Source organism: Drosophila novamexicana, unplaced genomic scaffold (assembly GCF_003285875.2).
Source record: "Drosophila novamexicana strain 15010-1031.04,08,12 unplaced genomic scaffold, DnovRS2.1 tig00000485-arrow-pilon, whole genome shotgun sequence".
Taxonomy (NCBI): domain Eukaryota; kingdom Metazoa; phylum Arthropoda; class Insecta; order Diptera; family Drosophilidae; genus Drosophila; species Drosophila novamexicana.
The window spans coordinates 4,142,976-4,164,834 of record NW_020824808.1 but is presented as its reverse complement, the minus strand read 5'-3'; the positions used below and the strand labels follow the sequence as shown (position 1 = coordinate 4,164,834).

Sequence of the window (21,859 nt, the reverse complement as noted above, 5' to 3'; positions counted from 1 at the left end):
GTTAACCATTCAACATTGATCCTGAGTCGTTATATCTATAGTGGAGTACTTGGAATCCTAAAGGAACACGTACTATAAAGGTCTGCTGGGATAAAATTTCAATTTCTACTTATCACAAAATCGGGCATAACTTGGTCATTTCACGGACAATCCTGATATCCTTTGGGCAGCAGACAGACATCATCCTGTCAGTTTTGATCGTCCTTGTAGTTTGCTACTTTTTTCAACAGAACATTATATTTACATTCATATCTCGGTCTTATCCTTAAGGATATCGGAGTGATATACCTTTTCGAGCAGGTGGAAAGCAGCACTATCGATTGGCACTCAAGGATTTCAAGGATCCCTCCACAAATTTCACTTCAATTTTTCCTATAGGGTTAACAGAAACACCTTATACCCATATAAAATATACAACAAAAAGGACGAAAGTTCTTCAAAAAGCAGAGAAAAAATTAAATTTTCGTGCACAGAAAATAGGTCATAACTCAGCAGCATCCTTGCGTATCCTGATAAATTATGTGTCAAATAATTTATACTGGCCAGGGCTATGAACAACCTATAGTTTCTGAGAAATCGAGGATTCTGTGTTTTTAGCCTCTTTTCTTGCGATCCGCGACTAAAAATTAGACAAGTCCTGGATTCTTAGATAACCCCAATATACTTGAATGCATATTGATAGTGCTGGTCCTTGCGAACCTAACGCACCATGTCCTTCACAAATCTGTAAGGATATGGCCTCAGCCATAGAGCTCTTAATAGAATGTTCCTTTTAGAAAAAAAAATCTCCAAGCCGGCCGCATTCTTGCAAGTTCTGTGTCAAACAACTCGTATGCCCGAGCTATCAACTAGCTAATGGACAAAAATTTCAGTTAGTCAACGAGTTATTTAGGATTTTGTTTGCTTGGAACCCAAATTATTTGAATGTAGTTCAATGGAAATCGCCAATACGATTTCAATGCACCATGTCCTTTAAAAATCTGCCAGGATTCGGCCAAGCTCGAGTTACCTATTTGTTAAAATTGTTCTGCTTGCATATTTGTGGCTAAGCACAAGAGTATGTAACACAAATACTGCACTTTACACTTCAAATACAGTGCGAAAGTATGCAATACTAAGATTTATACACTATTATTTAGTTTCGCTACATGTCGCAAGATGGCGTTAACATTGCCCACACAAATTTGGGATTTCAAGCGTATGATTTGCAGTTCACATCTAATGATTTGTGATTCTTCTTTTAATTATACAAATGTTTTGATTAACATCTCAAAAGTTGTTTGTCTCTTAGAAGGCAAAAAAAAAAACAAAACGTTATCAACAATTTACGACTTACGAATTAAATGATTAGATATTTGCAGCTATAATGTTGCCCAAATTTATTTAAATCACTTGGATAATGAATCAAGTGCAAAATTGAACAAAATTGGTTGTTGTATAAGTGAACATTTGGTAAATATTTAAACTGATTGAAATTAAATATGGTACTTGGCTAAACATGATTCTTGACTTCGCGAAACTTAAAACCAACTTAATGTATTAGTTTAACAACAACATTGTTAAAATATTTACATAGATATTTGCTTAGTCGGGCACCACTTCGTACATGTTTGCGCCCTTCTTGAGCAAATAGCCGCCTATGTTGGCAATCTCCACCAACTTTGTGATGCCCGTCATGATGCCCGCACGCGTGCCCATATCTTTCAGCTCCTCGAACTCAAAGATGCGCCGACCCAGTGCAGCCGAGCGCAACTGCATCATGTGTACAAAACTCTGAAGCTGTGAACTTTTGCCGGAACTACTTGGGGCAGCTGTTTCAGCGGTGGCGAGACGTGTCTGCGCCATACTCTCCGTCAGCACAGCAATCACATCGCGCACGTGCAGCGGCGTTACAACGCTGGACAGATCCAAGCGGGCACGTGCCTGCGAAAGGCTAATCAAGCCGAGCAGCTGGCTGCAAAGAGTTGAAACAAACAAAAAAAAGGAATAAATGAAGATAGTTCGTTGCCTTAATCTTTCGTTTTGGGTGAGGCAAGAAGTTCGTTGCATAAGTCATTCGTTTAGTGTACAGAACAGAAGTTCGCTGCGTCAGTCGTTCGTTTTGCCTATTTCTTTTCTTGCCTTGGAGACTCTTCTGCTTCTTGTTTGTTTTAATTATGATTATAGCAAAACACCATGTGCCATATTTTGTTTTTTTTTTTTTGTTATGCTTTAGCCGATATTCTGCATAGTCATTATAAAATTTCAGTTGTTCTGACTAAATTTTGACATCAAGCCCATATAAAAGCAGATGAAGCACAACCTGTTTCGACTCTTTACACTTATTTGTAAATTTCTATATGTATTTTGGGCCATAAAAATGTATGCTAACTTGTGAAGATATAATTTATTTTTATTATTTGGTAATAGAACCTTTGATGAAACCAGCTGCCACGCTCCATATACGGCAAATTGGTCGGTCAGCTTTGGTAAAGGGCTGAAACTCGTTTCATCGAGTTAACGACAAACTCATACTCTATAATTCAGTTGAATGTGGGCGCATCGAACATGTTCCAATGCAATTTAGCGGAAGAGTTTTGAAACGTTAATAAATTTGTATATTACAGACGATGATGCTGGCTAGCTGAACTGGCCAACTGGTTGGCTGCACAGCGGCGAACCGGGCTCAACAAATCGATCCCAAACATCACGGCGCACACGCACCTTTCATTCGAATTTATCAATTTCGTATTTTCATTCTCGGCTCGCACGTTGCCGCGCATGGTTCAGTTCGGTTACGGGCTGGTTTAAACAGCATTTCCCTCGCACTGTGGAAAAGCGCATCGTGAACAGCTATCGGAAGCGCAGCGCAATTTCCTAACAGTTGGCATTGAAGCGGCTTTTGTTGAATGCTCAGGTTTTCGTTGATGAAATTTAAGTTGCCCAGCGGCGAGAGATTTTTTTGTCGGGTGTCGCAAGTTTAAAGAGTTTATCACAAAACAAAAACAAGAAATAAATATTTAAAAGTGCAGCCAAAACAATTAAGCAGGTGTCGTTATTGTTATTGAGAGTGCACTGTGCTATTGTGAGGCATTAACATGTGGCCGCTAAAGCTTATTGTAAGCTGTGGCGTGCTCCTTGTGGCGGTTCAATGCTTTGAGATGAACAGTAAGTAATCTTTTACTATATGCTACAGTGCATTGGGTATTATTAATGCTACTGTAATGGGACTTTTTATAATTTTTTTCTGTCAGAAAATAAAATATACTCGCCCGCACGCAACGTTGGCGGGCGTTTTCGTCGCATTAAATTGTTACCCATCAAATGATTCTAATTACAATTGGGAACGATTAGATTTACGACAGTTTTTATAATGCCTGGCAATTGTTTATATCATGTGCAAGTATCTGTGATACAATGCGCAAAATAATTTCAGTTTAAATGCAAATCTAATTTATGGAATTCAAATTAAATTAAACAATTTTGTTTTCAATCATTGAAGCCTGATGGGAATTAAATAAGAACTGAATGCGAACTTGAGCACATTTTTTATGACTATGTACATCATGCATATCATTCAAATCTATATTTTAGCTCGCAATATTGTTAAAGTCGTAGGCATGTGTTCCTATTGCATACATATAGAATCAGACTATAAAATAAATTTGATATAGAAACAGGAAAAGATATTGCCATACTTAGAAATATACCTTGATATATATATATATAAATATAGATATAGATATAGATATAGATATCGATATCGATATAGATATAAATATAGATATAGATATAGATATAGATATAGATATAGATATAGATATAGATATAGATATAGATATAGATATAGATATAGATATAGATATAGATATAGATATAGATATAGATATAGATATAGATATAGATATAGATATAGATATAGATATAGATATAGATATAGATATAGATATAGTATAGATATAGATATAGATATAGATATAGATATAGATATAGATAGATATAGATATAGATATAGATATAGATATAGATATAGATATAGATATAGATATAGATATAGATATAGATATAGATATAGATATAGATATAGATATAGATATAGATATAGATATAGATATAGATATAGATATAGATATAGATATAGATATAGATATAGATATAGATATAGATATAGATATAGATATAGATATAGATAGATATAGATATAGATATAGATATAGATATAGATATAGATATAGATATAGATATAGATATAGATATAGATATAGATATAGATATAGATATAGATATAGATATATAGATATAGATATAGATAGATATAGATATAGATATAGATATAGATATAGATATAGATATAGATATAGATATAGATATAGATATAGATATAGATATAGATATAGATATAGATATAGATATAGATATAGATATAGATATAGATATAGATATAGATATAGATATAGATATAGATATAGATATAGATATAGATATAGATATAGATATAGATATAGATAGATAGATATAGATATAGATAGATATAGATATAGATATAGATATAGATATAGATATAGATATAGATATAGATATAGATATAGATATAGATATAGATATAGATATAGATATAGATATAGATATAGATATAGATATAGATATAGATATAGATATAGATATAGATATAGATATAGATATAGATATAGATATAGATATAGATATAGATATAGATATAGATATTGATTCTGTTACAGAGCTCGTGATTTCATTATATATTTAAAGACTTTATATAAATTGTAATGTCAGAAAAGTGGTGTATTAAATTAAAAGCACACTTAAATGTTTTTTTTCAATAACAAATATAATCTTTTGAGTCAAGCACAGCTACTAGCATGTAATTTTTAACCAATTTCTACTAACTTCCCAGAGCTTAAGCTTAGTCCTGAGATCAAACAAGTTATGTAAATGTAATTAAAAGATTCACTTAATTGAAAAATGTTCCCTGATGTACATAATCAAGATTTATCGTCAAGGCCCCACACTCTACACTCATAATTTACAAACAGTGACAATGAAAGATTTTAGACAGACACCTGCATTTCGTATTAACGTCAGATGATTTGACAAATCCGCACTAGATACACAAAAGCGATTGGCTATTTTAATTGTCATAATTGTCAGGCAGCGAAAACATTCCATTCAAAAAAGGTTTTTTACCCGAAACGATTGCCTACAGCGAAGTTTTTGGTTCTGGCCGATTGTCAAATCTCAGCTCTGAGAATCTTGTTTTTTTATTTACACAGTTTTCCTCTTTTGCGTGTCACGCTTTACTGAACGCATCACAAATTAAGCGATTACAATTCATTCAGTTTTGCGTTATGAAAACAACAACAAATCAAGTAAAGCTCGAAATGCAAGGTTCCCTCATACTTGTGCGAAGCAAATAAGAACCGACTGCTTAATACTCTATTTACAGTCCAACAAAAGTTTTAGACAGGCTATCTACATAAATATCTTAAGATAACTATGAAACTTTTTCAGAAACCCATTTGTTATGCAATTGTCCCGTCCCTCCCTCCTCGTGGTCTTTCATACGGAAAGACGGACGAACGGACACACAGACCAGTATACTCTTTTCACTTTGCATATGAACGTGTAATAAATCGAGGGTGATATTTGACTTTTCTATCTGCTCGAGACAGGAACAAGATGACTTTGCACTATTTGCATACTGATTTGCACATCACAAATCAAACTCCGAAGCTTAGGATACCTGTTTTTTTTGGGAATGCTAATTTATGGAATTTCTTTGCGATGAGCCTAAGATCCGGCAAAGTTCAAGGACTGGAAATTTGAGTTCTGTTTTGTGTTTAACAGCGTATTTGTTTTTCGGTGCCTAACATATAAATTTATGCATTATGCAAATTATAAATCGAGTTTGTGTCCTAATTCTTTTTGAAAGATTTGGGACTAACCAAAAACAAATTGACTTTCAGTTAATTGTTTTTTCCCCGTTAAGGACTCAGAATTCACATGCAAGTTCGTGGCCCAATACATTACAGCTTTTTTGTTGAATGTTGTAAAGAATTTTCAATTCACAGCCAAGTTCGTGTCCTAAGTCTTTTTAACAAAAACTCTTAAAACGTATCCCTTCCTTGAATGCTATTTGTAACTAATTTCAAGCTCGTTTAAATTCTAGCTCATGTTCGTCACCTCGGTTTTTTTCTGCTTAATGTGCGAATTCCAGAAAATTCCTTTTGGCTTGCAATCCGCAAAGGTGAATCACCTGAAATTCAAGTTCAAGTTTGTGTCCTAAGTCTTTTCGACTAATTCACAGAACTGCAAGGCAGGAAAACGAGTTTCCCTTCACTTGACTGATCATACGAGTAGATACGGTTATAGCTAGTTAAGGATACCATGTTCTTGGCTAATTTGTTGGATTTTATTCCAACAAAACTAGTTTTGCTTTCCTGAATCACACGAGAGAACTCCTTAATGACTGTGCATTTGTTTGCATCTACAGTGACGCAGTACTACGAGATGCCGCAGCTTTACGACTTCGATGACTACGATCGCTGTCTGCAGGAGTTCGGTGCAAGCGACGACACAGCCACCTATTGCTTTGTGCGCGCCGAGGTGCAACCAAATGGCACAACAGCCGCCTGGCGTGTCATACAGGAGATCTCTAAGTATGATCGACATCACTTTGATCATCGCCAACTCTACTTTGGCCTGTGCGTGCACAAGTGCGAAGCGCAGCTGGCGGAACTGGATGCAGATACCATTCAGCAGCTGCAGGCGGGCGTTCTCACAGACAATGCCAAGGTGAATATGCATACATATATATTATATTAGAGACTAAGCCTATTTCAAGACTTGATTTGTGTTGGATATTCTCTGGCAATGAATCGTAAATTTTCTAGTAATTATTAATAACTTATGAAATGAACAGCTTCGGCTGATTAAGATGGTTCAATGGAATTCTATCAGCTTTATAGTTTAGATTCAATTAACACAACCATATGAAATCATAAAAATGTATTCAATGGCTATGCCAGAAAATCAAAAACCGCTTTTCAATGCATTTGGAAGATCGCACACAATTTAATTTAATTTTACGCCTTTGCCCAACCGCCAACAGCTGCAGCCTAAAGAAAAACATAGATTTCATAATCTGCCACAGCTACCAATAAAAAAGATTGAACAAAAAAAAAAAAAACAAACGAAACGAAAATAAAGTGTTGAATGAAAAATAAAAACGTTCAAACTAACAACAATAAATGAAACGAGAAAAAATGCTATCTGCGGCATACTTAAGATTTAATACCCTTTCATATTGCTTTGCCCGTATCACAAAAGTTTTATGACAGTAGCTTTAAAACTGGGAGACAAGTTTGCATAGAAACAGATAGACGGGCAGACGGACAGACGGACATGGCTATATCGACTCGGCTGTTGATACTGATCAAGAATTTATATACTTTATGAGGACGGAGATGTCTCCTTCTATGCGTAACACATTTCACGACGAAATTATAATACCCTCTGCAAGGGTATAAAAAGAGCCAGACAAATGTGCACAAGCAATAAACAAAACAAACAAAATGCTTAAAATGTATATTTCGGGCGCAACGAATAGTGTATACCTTTGAAAAGTCACAGTATGATATGAAAGTATCTTTTAGTTTTTCCAATCCTTTTTTGTCGCACTTTATTGCACAGCAGACTTCTTTATTCTGTTTTGTGCGTCATTCGTAAACTTTACAGAAGAAGTCCTGGAATATACAAAAATCTCCTAGTAAAATGTCTTTTGGTAACTTGTGTGCATTTTATACTGTCGTATTTTCCATTACGCGTTGTGTGTCATTCTTAAATGTGTTTCTTAAATTCACTTTGTGTGACATTCTTAAAAGTTTTACAGAACTAAAGTATGTAGACACAAAGTTACAGTAAAAGTAAAGGCTTAACTTAAATCGCTATAGAAATTCTTTCTTATGTAGCAAACCGTCTTAGATAGTCCATATACTCAAGAAGACTGCAATTATTGAGTAGCCCACAGTTTATTCAACTCAACGTTGCGGTTAACAGTGGCTTAGTTAAGGGGAGGTTTAGAGGATTAAGAACTAAAATTGAAAATACTATGTACTAAATATTGAAGCCCTAGTAAATATTTCAAATGCAATATAGAATTTATTTGTTTGTTTCTGAGTAGCCCCCCCTTTGTGCGTTGTGCCACTGTCCAAGTCCACATCTTATTATCAAGAGTTGGTCATCATCTAGGTGGGTCTGCTGCATAATTAGGCGATGCGAGCGAGGAAAACCCACTGATTGACCGATGTCATTTGCTGGAGTAGCCAATGAAATGCAGTTTTACATTTTTGGGTTACACAAAAGGCAGCGTGGGCTATTTAATGGCGGGCCCCAAAAAAATTGGAGCAGCTGCATTTCTTTCAGGGCCAAGGCTATGACATTTAATGGCCAATTGGCTGGCTATTTGATGTGGCATCTTTTGATTTTGTTCGTTTGTTTGCTGCAGGTGAACGTGTATCTGGAACTGTTCGCCATGGAGTCGGCCAATCGGGCGCGTTACAACGAACTGAGCAACGCCTGCCTTAACTGGCGCTTGCGGCAGCGCAACTTTGGAGTTCAGGCCAAGAGTGTGGTGGAGTATTGCGATACGACAGCGACCGCGGGCAAGGTCAGCGAAGAAGGTGAGTCACAGGCAAAGCAGGTGGCATTTTTATAAATTCCTTACGAAACGTATAACAAGAGGTCTGCCTCTCCACAGATGATCCCTGGAACTTGGGCTTCTATGTGTTGGTCTGTGCCCTCATCCTGTTGTCCTGCCTCAGCAGCCTCGTCGATTTGCATTTGAAGCGCCGGCGACATGATAAAATGTTGAAGGAGCGCGATCATTATAAGACGCCGCCACGTAGCCTGGTCACGCGCCTGCTGCTGACGTGCTCCATAGCCAGGAATTGGTATCGATTGAATCAGGAGCCAAATGGCAAGATCGGACGCGAATTACGTTTTCTTGATTGCTTCAAGTTCTTTGCCATGTTTCTGGTCATCTTTGCGCACACCAATTGGGTGATCTACGAGAGCGCCATCAGTAATCCCCAAGATCCGGAGCGCATGCTACATACGGCTGTCGGCACGCTCCTCATCTCCGGTTCTCTCATCACCGTCACATTCTTTGTGATTAGCGGCTTGCTGCTCACCATCAACTGGCTGGCGGTGACTCGCGCGCTGGCGGGCGACAAAAACGAGACGTGGAGCCTAGCCAAATATGCGGCACTCTTTGTCAAGTTCAATGTGTTTCGCTATATACGCCTCACCGTGCCTTATGGCTTTGTGCTGCTGCTGAGCGGCGTTTACTTTGAGAACGCCGGCGGTCCGCTCTGGCGGCACATTTACCAACGGGAGCAGCTAGCCTGCCGCAAGAACTGGTGGACCAATATTCTATTTATTAACAATTTTGTGCAAACCGATGAGCGTGTAAGTGCAGCGCAGGATTAACTGGATCCACAGCTGGCTAAACTCTTAGTTTATGTTTGCAGTGCCTGCTGCAGGGCTGGTATTTGGCCGCGGACACGCAATCCTTTGCCTTAAGCTTGTTGGTACTGATACTGGGACATCGCTTTGGACGCTGGAGCAAGCAGCTCTATGGCATCGTGCTGGGCATCTTTATGCTGCTGCCCGCTGTGCTGACATATGTCTTTGACTACTATCCCATTTTCCTGCCAACGCCGCAGTAAGTAACCGGGAAGTGGCTCGGTTTGGCTTCGTTTGTGTTTGTTAATTTGTGTCTCCCTTACAGAACACAGAAGGACTCGTTTATTGGCGATCGTCAGTTTACTGAGTTTTATACATCCTTTCAAATGAATTTCGGCGCCTATTTCTGTGGCGTCCTGGCGGCCATTGCCTATGATCAGCTGTCCCTGAAGCAGTACAAGCTGCGTGAGCTGCGCAGCTTCCAGGTGTTCTGGTTTAGTTTGATTCCAGTTGGTGTCCTGTGGCTCTTTACGGCGCATCCGATTTATCAGCATTATTATACGGAAACGCCGCGCTTCTGGGGAGCCATCTATGCGACCGTCCAGCGCAACTTTTGGGCCTTTGGTCTGAGCATATTCGTTGTGGGAATGGCTGCCAAAGTGGGATGTAAGTATAAATCCAAATCACATTTGCATCACTTTCCAACAACTACAACAATTACTTTTAAGTTATTAAATTATTCCTGGAATTCAAAAGCTTCTAATACCAAATAATTACCCTTAAGTAATTAGAATGTAAGATTCGAGATTTCACTTAAATTTTTGTTTATCTAGCAATTAATTTTCATAATTAAATTGTAATTTAACATGCAAATTGATTACTTAGTGTTCCTGGCAAGCCTGACTAGTAATAACTTGAGTAATTAAAATGTAATTATTTGGTCCTGTTAAATTTTTACATTTGACTATTTCCAGCATTAATTATCTTTGATTAATTTAATAATAATTTCTACCAGTAATTACTTGTGAGCAGTGGAGCTGTCATTCCATTAAACTTCTTATATATGAATTATTTCCATCATTTAAATACTCCAGAAATTACTTTAGAGTAATTGAAATGAAATTATAAATTATTTAATTTTCCAGGGATTCTACGCAAGTTTGCCTGCCTGCCCATCTTCCGCATACTGGGTCGACTGACCTATGGCGCCTTCATTGTGCATCTCCTGGTGGCACGTCTGGCGCTGGCTACGGTACGTGAGCCCATATACTTTGGCACGGGCACTATGGTGAGTTGAAGATGATTTCAATATAATCCAGTTTTTGCACTTAATATTTTGCATATCTCATACACAGTTTGCTTATATATTCTACGTGTTATGCGCCTCGTATCTGAGCTCCCTGCTGCTGGCTATTTTTGTGGAGTTGCCTGTATCATCATGTCTTAAGCTGTTGCGCTAGTCCAAGCTAAACTAAATGTTGATGACATTTGCTTAAAATAACTCTCTAAATATTAGTTTTATCAAGCGTCGGTTTAAGCAAGTAACTGAAAGCTTTAAGTTTTATAAAAGCTTTAAGAGTATCAGCTTGATAAAAGACAAATTTGCCGACAAGACAAAACCGAAAACTAGTGAAAGCAAACAAAACCTAAGCAAAGGGTTTATTAGATTAAAATATAAAACATTTCGAATTGATTATTTTAAACCTTACTTCAAGCAAGTGCCAGCATTGTGTAAATGAAACTTTTAACTTATGCTAAAGATTTTTGATAGTTAAACCTAAATTTAAGTAACTTAAAGTTAATAAAGCCCAAAAGTCGTTAAATACCATAATACCGATAAAAGGACAAAATGTATTCTACACCATTGTAAAAATCGTATAAGCTGTGCTCAAATCAATACTTACCGAAGTTAATCGATAAAACATGAAGTATATTTAACGTTTGAGTGAAAACATATTTTTTGTTAATTCAATACTTATCGCAGCTGATCAATAAAGTCATAAAGGGTATTCAGTGTCAGCACAAAATAAAAATCTATTAGGTGTGCTCTACGTATGCAAGAAAACTTTCACTCGATGCTTATCGAAGTAAATCGATTATAGCAGAAAGGTAAAAATGCTTACGAAATGAAAAAGTAAGAGAATTATGAATATGTAGCTCACCCCATGCCAATCTGACTCTGCTCGTGCTCCAGCTCGCTGCGACGGCACAGCTCCATGAAATGCCACTTGATGACATTGGCGGCCTCATCGCTGAGCAGCGGCTTGACATTTTGGCGCGCATAGGCAATGAATTTCTTCATCAATATGGGCGGCAGCAGATCCAATTCAGGCTCCAGCACATCACACTCCAAGCGCTTATCCAGATCATAATCCTGCTGCATAATGCTATCCTTATCATCCTTCGGCACGACAGGCGCAACTGGCGCAACGGGCGCATCATGAAAGGTTGCCTCACACACGGATTCGCTCTTCTTGGGCTTCAGTGCATAGCGTGCGGCAATCTGCTCGCGCCTTTTGGAGCCGGCGTGGAGGGCACGCACATGCTCCGTCAGGGATTTATCGCGCGTGGTCGATTGTCTGTCCAGCAGCACATAGACCAGATGAAACTCCTTGAGCAGAGCCGAAGTGATGCGAATATTCTGCAGCAAATAACGCGCCTGGTCGTACTGCCCACGCTGCGGATTGGCGCAGGCAATAATCGCGGGTTGTGCTTCAAAGGAGGCAAAGAGGCCCGGTAACGGCATATTCAGCAGTCCGGCTTGCATGCACTGAAGCAGCAACGTCTGCTTGGAGGCCAACTTATCCACACCGTCCACAAGGCAAGTACCTGCTGTGCCGGCCATGAGTAGTGCGCCCGCATCCATGACCCGCTTGTTGCGTCCGCAAAAGCTGATGCCCAATTGATTGGCTGCTTGGGCACCACGTTTGCCGCTTACGTGAGCGCCACGTTCAGTGATCTGTGCACAGTTCTGCAGCAGCATGGATTTGCCAATTCCCGGATCACCGACCAGTAGCACATTAATGTTGTCGCCGAGCACCGACAACAAGCAGGCGGCCTTGGCCAACTCGTGACCGTGCAACTCCGGCGCCAGCGATTGCACCAGCAGCTTAAAGCAATTGGGCTCCGTGTTTATCGTGGAAATAGCCTCTAAATCACGTTCGCTAAATTCAAGCTTTACGTGCCGCGCCTGCTGCACGCTGCAAGCGCGTAAATACACCTGCAAATCTCCACTGGATGTTGTTGTTGCTGCTCCAACAGAAGTCGACGGCTGTTCGCTGTTGTCGCACAGCTCGCGCAACTTTACGACGCCCGTGACTATAATCTCCTGCCCCACGTGCACAGCATCAACTAGATCGTGACGTAGCTCTATGTCTAGTTCACCAGGCAGCGTGCTGTCATAGTCCGTCAGCAGGGCAAGACTGGACTCCTCCAGCCGTATGATCTGCCGCACTGAGAGACGCGTAAACGGCGAGCTGCGCAGCGCCAGAAAATTGTCCTTGGCACCGCACCGTGGCTTCAGACAGTGATACGGACGCGGCGTGTAGTTGCTTCGCTGACGCAGCGTCTGCTCTGTACGGCAACGTGTACAGCGAAATGCTTGCCAGGCTAGGCCCAATGTGGGTTCACCAACGCTGCTCACTATGCCACGCACCGCAAACAGGCTGTCAACGCGCGCATGTGTAATGCTACTAACCAGCTCGACGGGCACAAAGTCTTCGGGACGCGCGTAAATCTTACGTGTGCGTTCGGTGCGCGGCACATACATATCTTTAGTGGTTCCCAAAGGCAGTATGCTGTCCAAAGCTTCTTCGGCAGCATCCAGGCCATTGTTAACGACCACTGTGTGCATGGCCACACCTATTGTGGAGAGTGTACGTAGCGGCTGCCTTTGCAAATCTTCTGTCAGCGTTGGCCACACTGCCTTGAGTTGTTCGTCTTGAACTATTCCCGGAGCTAAGAGCTGAAAGTAGCCGCGTTGCCGAATGCGAGCCGCATCATATATTTGCGGATTACGCTGGTAGTGCGCCTCCACAGCAATAATTCGCTTGGCCAGGTCGCTGTCGGCTACGTACTCCTCACGCAAAAAGTACAGGCGCCAACCGGGATAAGCTCGTGGATTGTCGACAAGTAGACTGCGCACTTCCAGCGCATCCTCTGGAGCAGCATAGTTATCAGGGCGCAAGTAACTACAATCCATTGCCGAATTTGACGTTCGCTTTCTCGCTGCATCGCCCCCGGACCGACTACGACTCCACCCACGGGGCTGTGGAGCACCCATTGGAACTGAAGCTTGCTCTGCACCCGGTTGACGATTGCCACCAGCAGGTATAACGCGGCCATTGCGACGAAAATAGAAATATGGACGATAGCCACCGCCGCCGCGCGCTCTTCCGCGCACAAATCTTGAAGTTGATCGTCCACCTGATGGTGGATTCATTTTAATTTCGCAACACAATTTTGAAATATGCACTTATTTAGGTACCGTTTTTGGCGCTTTGCTTCTTCTTCCAACTGTAATCGATATCAATAAGAGTCGCCTAATTTTTTTTTTATCGATTTTTCGATTTTATTTCAATTCAAATGCATATAACAAAACTGAATACCATATTCGAGCTAGAATTGTTTTCTATTGTTTAATTGCAACATCTTCATATCGCGCTCCAATATATCTATTTCAGTGGGCAAGTAATGTTTAAACACAATCTTAACCTTAGTTTTTAACTCGATAAATGTTTCCAGGACAAGTTTCTCTTCCTCTTCGTCTTCGGCCTGGAATGTTTGAAGCTCGTGAAAGAAATTAACGCATCCATCAAGTAAACTAATTTGCTTCAATTGAAGTTCGGACAACTGCTTTTGCAAAGCCGTAATATTTATTATATGCTCATCAACACGGGTCGACATCGAGGCAATAGAGGCCAACTGCGCCTTGTGTTGATCATCCTTGTTTTCTAAAGCTGTCTTATCCAAACTTATATCCATCACATCGATGCCTGTATCATCAGCGCATTCCTCATTTCTTGCTACGGGAGCTGGTGGAATATTACCAGACTTTGGAGATTTGGTTTGCCCCTTCGTTTGCTTTTTAACCGCTCCTTTGCCAGCTGACTGTAACCAAATAGGATCGTTTTCAATTTTAGCTTTTAATTTATACCTTCTAACTACCTTCTTTTGAGCAGCATTTGATTTATTCTTTTTCGGCATTTTTGTAAACTCTTAAAATTGAAATCAAAATTATTAATGAATTTACTTATTGCTGAAAAATAATAAAAATATGTCAAAGAGCTATTTTACAGTAATGACAGTATATTCACAGCAATCTCATTTTGAAAATTTGGTGAAATAAACATTTTAAATGTTTATAATGCGCAAAAAACGCCTCCCTTTGTGAGCGCAAATATATTAAAAAAAAATATTATATTTATCGAAAAATATCGTCAGGCTTAAAGACTTCAAAGTTTATGGTATTTTTTATATATTTTTTGGTATTTTGCAAAACACCGAACGCACTCATACTGAAAATTGTTTAAGTGAGTGCTTCGCCAGTTTTGTTTTTACAGAAAACCCAAATAATTACAGTTTAAAGCCGTGAACTATTAAATTTGTAGAATGCCGGTGAGTATTTAATGTAATTTGCGTAGCCAACAACAATTCCAAATAGGTATACAAGCTAATTGTGCTTAGTTTTCGTCGAAAAGCTAGACCACACGCAAAGTACTTCATAAAATTCGTATCTATTGTTTACCTATTTCCAGGCATACCACTCGCAAATCAAGGACTTTCGCCAACAGGTGGGCAATATGGCCATCCTACCATTGCGCACCCAGGTACGCGGACCAGCCCCAAGTACCAATGTAGAGAGTGATATTATTGATGAGTCACTTTATTTTTTTAAAGCAAATGTATTCTTTCGCACATACGAAGTGAAGGTGGGTGTTGGACTAGGTACAAGTGCTTTGTGTATATATTTATGTATTTCATGTCTTTCATACAGTCAGAAGTGGATCGTGTACTCATCTATATTACGCTGTATATAACCGAATGTCTTAAAAGATTGACCCGCTGCACCAGCAAAGCACAGGGTCAACAGGAGATGTACAGCTTGGCCATCTCCAAATTCGATATACCCGGCGAGGCTGGTTTTCCATTGAATTCGGTCTACGCCAAGCCCCAGTCCGCCCAGGATGCCGATCTTATGCGTCAGTATTTGTTGCAGCTGCGTCACGAGACAGGCAATCGGGTAGTGGAGAAGGTATTTAGCACAGAGGATGGCAAGCCAAACAAATGGTGGACTTGCTTTGCCAAAAAGAAGTTTATGGAGAAGAGCCTGGCCGGTCCAGGCCAGTAAATTAAAATGTAGCAAAGAATTTACAAGTGCATTATATTCCAATATCGAATTGTATTATTTAGTAATGGCGATTGTTTTTATTTCGAATATAATAATCACGCAAATGTGTTTACGTTGTAAGTGTGGCCCGGTCAACTTCGTTTTTTAATTGGAAAAACATTTCTAAACAAAAATTCTAATATGTACAATAAGAGTTAACGGTACAGATGATCGGCCTGCAGATTGGATGCTATCTCCGATTCCCATTTATCGCCATTGCACAAAAGCTTCTCCTTATTATAGAGCAATTCTTCGTGCGTCTCTGTCGAGAATTCAAAATTGGGGCCCTCAACAATCGCATCGACTGGACAGGCCTCCTGCAAATGAAACACACCATGAGCTTCATATGGATACTTATGGATAATAATTACCTGACAAAAACCGCAATAGATGCATTTCGTCATGTCAATATCGTATCGCGTGGTGCGCCTGCTGCCATCGGCGCGTTCTTCGGCCTCAATGGTAATTGCCTGAGCGGGGCAAATAGCTTCGCAAAGCTTGCACGCAATGCAACGCTCCTCACCGCTTGGATAACGGCGAAGGGCATGCTCACCACGGAACCGTGGGCTCAGCGGTCCTTTCTCGAATGGGTAATTAATTGTGGCCGGCTCCTTGAAGATGTGGGCCAGTGTGACGGCAAAGCCTCGAAAGAGCTCACCAAAGAACATTGTGGTAGCAGCACGATCTGTGATATCCTCCATTTCCATGCTCAGCTCCTTATTGTTAACATAAACATAGCCCTTGGGCACACTAACGATATCTTTAGGCTCGGCTCTATTGGCAGACAGCATACGTGCGCCGTTAGTGCCAAACATCCGCTGACCTGTACAGAAAACATATTATATTATTTGATTCCAATCCAAAAATTGACACTATGGAAAATCTAATTTACTATGACATAAGGTTACGTAACCTCATTTAATGAAATTGACTAGAAATATGTTTATCGAATTGTATGAATTGTAAGCCCAGCTTTTCACTAACCATTGCGCGATACTGTGAAAATTCGCATTGTTAGCGACATGTTTGCGACACACAAATTAATTGTCGGAAAACAAAAATTACAATTGTTTTTGTGTGGTATTTTTTGGTCGATAGTCAATTTTTATCCAGGGATGTCAGCTGGTTTCGCCATTTTCGATAGGCATCGATATATCATATGTCTAACGAATATCGAGTATTAAGTGTTATTAAGTGTCGATTAGTATGTTTTTAAACAGCAAGGCAGCGAGTCATTTATATCTGAAGCATCCTTTTTTCTGGAAAAGTCTGGAAAATTAATTCAGAGCAAAAAATTGTATTTTTGTGCCCTTTATAAATACTGTGCTCATTTAACAATTTGTTCGCTAATTTGTTGACAATTAAAGGTCAATCGCAACAGCATTCCAAACGGTGACGACATCACTAATTCTGTTTGCATATTTCACAAGCGGACCTAATCATGTCGGATCTATCCTATCTCGAAACGATCTCGAACAAGGAACTACACGCCAAATGCCTAGAATATGGCCTGCCCAATATACCAGTCACCGATTCCAGTCGAAAAGTTATATTGCGTCGTTTGCAATCATCCATTCTGGGCGTTCCAAGCAAAAATGCTGCTGCAGCAACAAAGAAGACGCCGAGTCGCAAAACCATGCACAGCAGTAAGGCGACACCGGCAGCTGTGATGAACACGAGTGTGCCGTGTGTGGCAGGTAAAAGCCCGAGTCGCAACAACAACAATAGTCGTCACACAATTGGTGTGACACCTCGCGAATACTATCCGTTGGATAGTTCACCCGTGCGCACTGTACAAACGACAACAACCGTGTCTGATGTGGGCTCACAGTCGGAGGATGATGATTTCTACCAAGTTAATTCACCAAGCTTTAAACCCAAAAAACGTGATGACCCACGACTGCGTCGCTCTGTTTCCTTAACCAAATCAGGCGTGCTGACCACCTCATATACTCGCGAGGTGGAGAAGCCACATTACGAGGAAGAGGAACAGCCGCAAAGCTATACATATCAACGTCCACAGGTAGCGCAGGCGCCTACGCGCACGCTGCCCATCTATGAGCCACGTATTGAGCGCAGCTATCGCCCGGATCTGTCCAGGCAAAGCCTTACCCAAACGCAGCTAAGCTCGACCAGCTATTTGGAAGCAAGCAACGAGTACAATGAGCCGATCATGCAACAGACGCCGCGCAACACTTTCAGCGGCTCTGCGGCGCCTTTCAATTTGGGTGGAGCAACCACATCTGCGGTGCGTCAGCGGCAGACCATTGGAGACAGCGGCTTTGCCAGAGGTCGCCTTTTGCAGCCCACATACAAAGTGAACTCGCTGTATCCACAACTAAACGATTTCTATGATCAGCACAACAACACCGCACAGCCCATGGACCTGGACACAGACAGCGAATCGGAGGCGGAGATTCAGCAGCGGCGTCAACATCAGCGTTCACCTGGCGACAGCACTGATTCGCCATATTTGAGCCACTTTTCGCGTCAGCTGGATACGAGAAAACGTTCATCGCCGCTGGCTAGACCACAAATGCGGTCCACCATTCAGCAAGAGGATCCGAATGCTCCTATGAATCAGTTTCGTACGCTAATTACATCATTGGATCGTCAATACCATCTCAAGTTTTATTTCTTTCTGATGCTGGCTGTTATGCTCGCCACGCTTATTTATGTGATAGTCACACCCGCTGTCTGAGGAATTGCAATGACTTCTTCAAATATTTAGTTTGTAATATCTCTCATCTGTAAAAGCGTTGTATGTAAAACTCCTATATACATAACTTTTTTAGACAAATATCGAGCTATACTCACGTTTTCTGGTTCATTTAGTAATCATGAGTTAGTGACTATAAATCTGGCACTTGGTTAATATTTTAAGCAGAAATCTTCTAGGTAAATTTCTAACCAAAAAAGGAAAAACATTTTGCTCTTCACTAATATAAAGATTCCATTTTGTTTTTAAACTTTTCACGGTTGTTTTTTGTTATAATTGTAACAATTAATTTGGCATTTAAGATTTATAATTTATAAAATCTGAACATAATTGTTTCTTATAAATTGTTTAATAAAAACAAGAATTAAACCAATGTTCTCTCTTCTGTTATATAATTTGTTTATCCCTAATGAACAAGAAAGCACAGTTATCTTTTGAAAAATGACTGCCTTTGATTTATATACATTGTATTTCATGCATATTTTTGTACAAAATATATGATATGCTTGTCCAAAATTGATAAAATTTTAAAGGAAAAGTTCCTATTGCAGCCATTTGATATACTGTTCGGATATTGGAGAGCATGAAGACGGTTGCAATTGGACAAGTCGTTGTTGTCCTTTTCCCACCCATACTTTGATCAACAATTTCAGTTCGTCTTGCTTCGCTTAATCGTTTTTTAAGTATATATAATTAGAAAAATGTACTACATTACAATTATAATATTAAATAAACTAATTAAATTTAATTGTTTTTTTTTTTCAGTTTTGTGTTGTTGTGTGTTTCAGTTATCGGATTTTGTCTTTAGGCTAATATTTACACGCTATTCAAGAGTTGCAACACAAACAAGTGTAAAATCGTAAGGCTTGGGGTTATCCTGGGAGGCGTAGGCAAAACAGAAAGTGCCGCGATTGTTTTGCGTAAACAATTGCGGGCAGATAAAGGATAGACCGTGGATATTAAAGTGACTGCATCAAGTGGGGAAAAACAAGAAAAATAAACCCTGGCTGAACAATGGCAATTGGCCGCAGTGCTCGACAGATCCATTTAATTAAAATGGAACTTGAATTGGAACGGCGAACCGTGCTGGAAGTGTGCGAATGGATCTGCTCCACGGAAACCATGTTGATTACTCTCCGGATCCAGCGGATCTTCGCCATTATCAAACTGACGTCGCTTCTCCGGATCTGTGAGCACTTCCTTGGCAGCGGCAATATCAATGAACTTCTTCTCGGCCACCTTTTTCTCGTCATCCTTAAAATTGTCTGGATGCCATTTCTGTGCCGCCTTGCGATACGCCTTCACAATCTCCTGTTTACTGGCGTTGCGTTTTACGCCTAAGATTTTGTAGTAATCGCGGCGCTCAGCCTGTTTTTGCAGTTTCTTTGCCTTCTGTATGCCCTCCTTGGCGCGGGAATTGTTTTCGTCAATCTCGAGCGCCGCCTGGTAGTCGTGTATGGCATCGTCATACATCTCGCTGCCCAGCAACGCCTCAGCGCGATCACAATACAGCTGCGCATCCTTCATAATCTCCAGCGCCTGTTTGCAGTGTGACAACGCTTTTACATACTGCTCGTCTGTGGTGTAGCAGGAGCAGAGCAGCTTGTGCGCCTCGTAGCGTATCATGGTCTCTTCGGGCTCATGTTTAAGCACCGCCTCGCCGGCGATTATGCACTCCGTCGCCTGTTTTTCCTCTCGCGCTGTTTCCGCTGTCACTAGCTGTTTTTCCACTTTGCGCAGTTTCTTGTAGAATGGAAAGCAGAGCTTGTGTTCGGGATCGAATTTGAGGCATTCGCGTATCTCCTTCAGCGCATTAGTAGCATGTCCTATAGTGTATAGCAGTTTTGCTATATTGTAATGCCCCTCGGTGCTGTCCTGTGACAGGCGGTTGACCTGCCGCAAATCCGCAATGGCCGAAAGCGGATCGTTTGTCTTCAGATAGGCATCGGAGCGAGCCTGTCTAAATGCCACGGACCAGGGTGAGATCTCTAGCAGCTGTGTTATCATGCCTATGGCATTCTGTTCATCATTATTGTTCAGCAGATGCTGCACCAGCTGCCACTGCTCCTTAGCCGGCCTCAGTCTTGAATAGTGCTCTTGCACGAGAGCATTTTGTGGCTCCTCGCTGAGCACATACTCAAAGTCTTGCAATGCGTTATCATAATCGCCGCTCTTCATGTGCACAGTGCCACGCTGGCTGCGAGCGGCTGTAAAGTCTGGCTTGAGTTCTAGCACGCGATTGAAGTCCTGGATGGCAAATCGTGTCTTGCCCAGCGCTAGGTAGACTGTTCCTCGCTTGAAGAGCGTCAAATAATTGTTGGGATCGCCCTCTGAAAATGGATGCAGTTGTATGAATATCTGGCAAAGTGGTGAGCAATTGCTTCTTTACTCACCAACAGCTGCATGATAATGCGTCAGTGCATCCGACAGCTGACCGCGTGCCAAAAAGTCTTTGCCAAGCTCCAGATGATTGTCGATGTCCGCCTGAGTTGGCGATGTCGCATCGGCGCCTGTAGCAAATGACGTGTGCCAAAACAGTAAGAATTCAAGTGTTATCAATTTGATTATTTCAATTAGGGTGCACAACAGAGACAGGCGCGTGTCGGACGAATGCAAAACGCACGGTCATAATTAAAACCTAGGCAAGATGTTTTTGAATTGTGACACGCGGCCATCTCTAGAACACAGCCAAACCCCTCCCCACTAGACCACCCGTAAAGTACCTTCCATGAAGAGCTCCAGCAACAGCAGCAGGACACAGGCTGCCAATTTCTTTTCGCCGCTGCCAAGCAGCAGCAGATCGCTTAATAGCAAAGCCATTATGCTGTGTGTGCGTGTATGTGTTGTATGTCTGTGTGTGGGCGTGTTCGTGTTTGTGGGCGGCTGAACCAGTTGGGATTGAGAGACGAGGCCAATTATCAAATTTAAATGCGATACACACGTCACACGTTATGGCGTGGCAGCTAGCGGTTGCTTCCTCCTCCTATTTTCTGTATATCACAGCTGCTAATCTTTTCCGTTGCACCTGCTTACTAGATGCTGCTTGTTGTTGTTTTCGCGCTTGGCAAATAATTTTGTCCGTTTTAGGGAACAACAAAAATATAAACGTAATCGATTCTTTGTTTTATATATATAAATATCACCACGCAATTTGTGGCTTTGTGTCCATTTTGATCGGTAACCGACTCGTTATTGCACCTTAGCAAATACGTTTGCTTCAATTTTGGTAGAACTGGCTGCTTAAAAACCTAAACACTGACGTGTTATGCGAGCTACAAGAGACCGAAGAAATA

The 21,859-nt window shown here is 40.7% G+C and overlaps 7 protein-coding genes across 7 annotated transcripts; 3 read left to right on the top strand and 4 right to left on the bottom strand.

Annotated features, from left to right (window-relative positions):
- Positions 1-1,460: 1,460 nt before the first annotated feature.
- On the bottom strand, positions 1,461-13,900 carry LOC115761645 (DNA replication licensing factor REC). The gene is made up of 2 exons (XM_030703479.1): positions 11,622-13,900; positions 1,461-1,954 (listed from the first exon to the last, which is right to left on the bottom strand). The coding sequence occupies exons 1-2, from the start codon at positions 13,898-13,900 to the stop codon at positions 1,585-1,587; spliced, it is 2,649 nt and encodes an 882-aa protein (XP_030559339.1). The 3' UTR covers positions 1,461-1,584.
- On the top strand, positions 2,769-11,467 carry LOC115761646 (nose resistant to fluoxetine protein 6). The gene is made up of 8 exons (XM_030703480.1): positions 2,769-3,147; positions 6,488-6,789; positions 8,501-8,675; positions 8,753-9,462; positions 9,525-9,718; positions 9,785-10,125; positions 10,605-10,747; positions 10,815-11,467. The coding sequence occupies exons 1-8, from the start codon at positions 3,078-3,080 to the stop codon at positions 10,917-10,919; spliced, it is 2,040 nt and encodes a 679-aa protein (XP_030559340.1). The 5' UTR covers positions 2,769-3,077; the 3' UTR covers positions 10,920-11,467.
- Positions 13,901-14,041: 141 nt separating the features above from the next.
- LOC115761530 lies at positions 14,042-14,731 on the bottom strand. The gene is made up of 2 exons (XM_030703301.1): positions 14,626-14,731; positions 14,042-14,568 (listed from the first exon to the last, which is right to left on the bottom strand). Exons 1-2 carry the CDS (start codon positions 14,662-14,664, stop codon positions 14,077-14,079), a joined length of 531 nt encoding a protein of 176 aa, XP_030559161.1. The 5' UTR covers positions 14,665-14,731; the 3' UTR covers positions 14,042-14,076.
- A 241-nt stretch (positions 14,732-14,972) lies between these two features.
- LOC115761302 (actin-related protein 2/3 complex subunit 3) lies at positions 14,973-15,824 on the top strand. Its single transcript, XM_030703029.1, has 3 exons — positions 14,973-15,075; positions 15,216-15,389; positions 15,455-15,824. Exons 1-3 carry the CDS (start codon positions 15,070-15,072, stop codon positions 15,806-15,808), a joined length of 534 nt encoding a protein of 177 aa, XP_030558889.1. The 5' UTR covers positions 14,973-15,069; the 3' UTR covers positions 15,809-15,824.
- Positions 15,825-15,865: 41 nt separating this feature from the next.
- On the bottom strand, positions 15,866-16,942 carry LOC115761301 (NADH-quinone oxidoreductase subunit I). Its single transcript, XM_030703028.1, has 3 exons — positions 16,832-16,942; positions 16,219-16,670; positions 15,866-16,164 (listed from the first exon to the last, which is right to left on the bottom strand). The coding sequence occupies exons 1-3, from the start codon at positions 16,869-16,871 to the stop codon at positions 16,003-16,005; spliced, it is 654 nt and encodes a 217-aa protein (XP_030558888.1). The 5' UTR covers positions 16,872-16,942; the 3' UTR covers positions 15,866-16,002.
- A 117-nt stretch (positions 16,943-17,059) lies between these two features.
- Positions 17,060-18,813, top strand: LOC115761300 (LEM domain-containing protein Bocksbeutel). The gene has a single exon (XM_030703027.1). It carries the CDS (start codon positions 17,289-17,291, stop codon positions 18,546-18,548), a length of 1,260 nt encoding a protein of 419 aa, XP_030558887.1. The 5' UTR covers positions 17,060-17,288; the 3' UTR covers positions 18,549-18,813.
- A 455-nt stretch (positions 18,814-19,268) lies between these two features.
- Positions 19,269-21,830, bottom strand: LOC115761321 (dnaJ homolog subfamily C member 3). The gene is made up of 3 exons (XM_030703053.1): positions 21,290-21,830; positions 20,960-21,076; positions 19,269-20,896 (listed from the first exon to the last, which is right to left on the bottom strand). Exons 1-3 carry the CDS (start codon positions 21,384-21,386, stop codon positions 19,614-19,616), a joined length of 1,497 nt encoding a protein of 498 aa, XP_030558913.1. The 5' UTR covers positions 21,387-21,830; the 3' UTR covers positions 19,269-19,613.
- Positions 21,831-21,859: the final 29 nt, after the last annotated feature.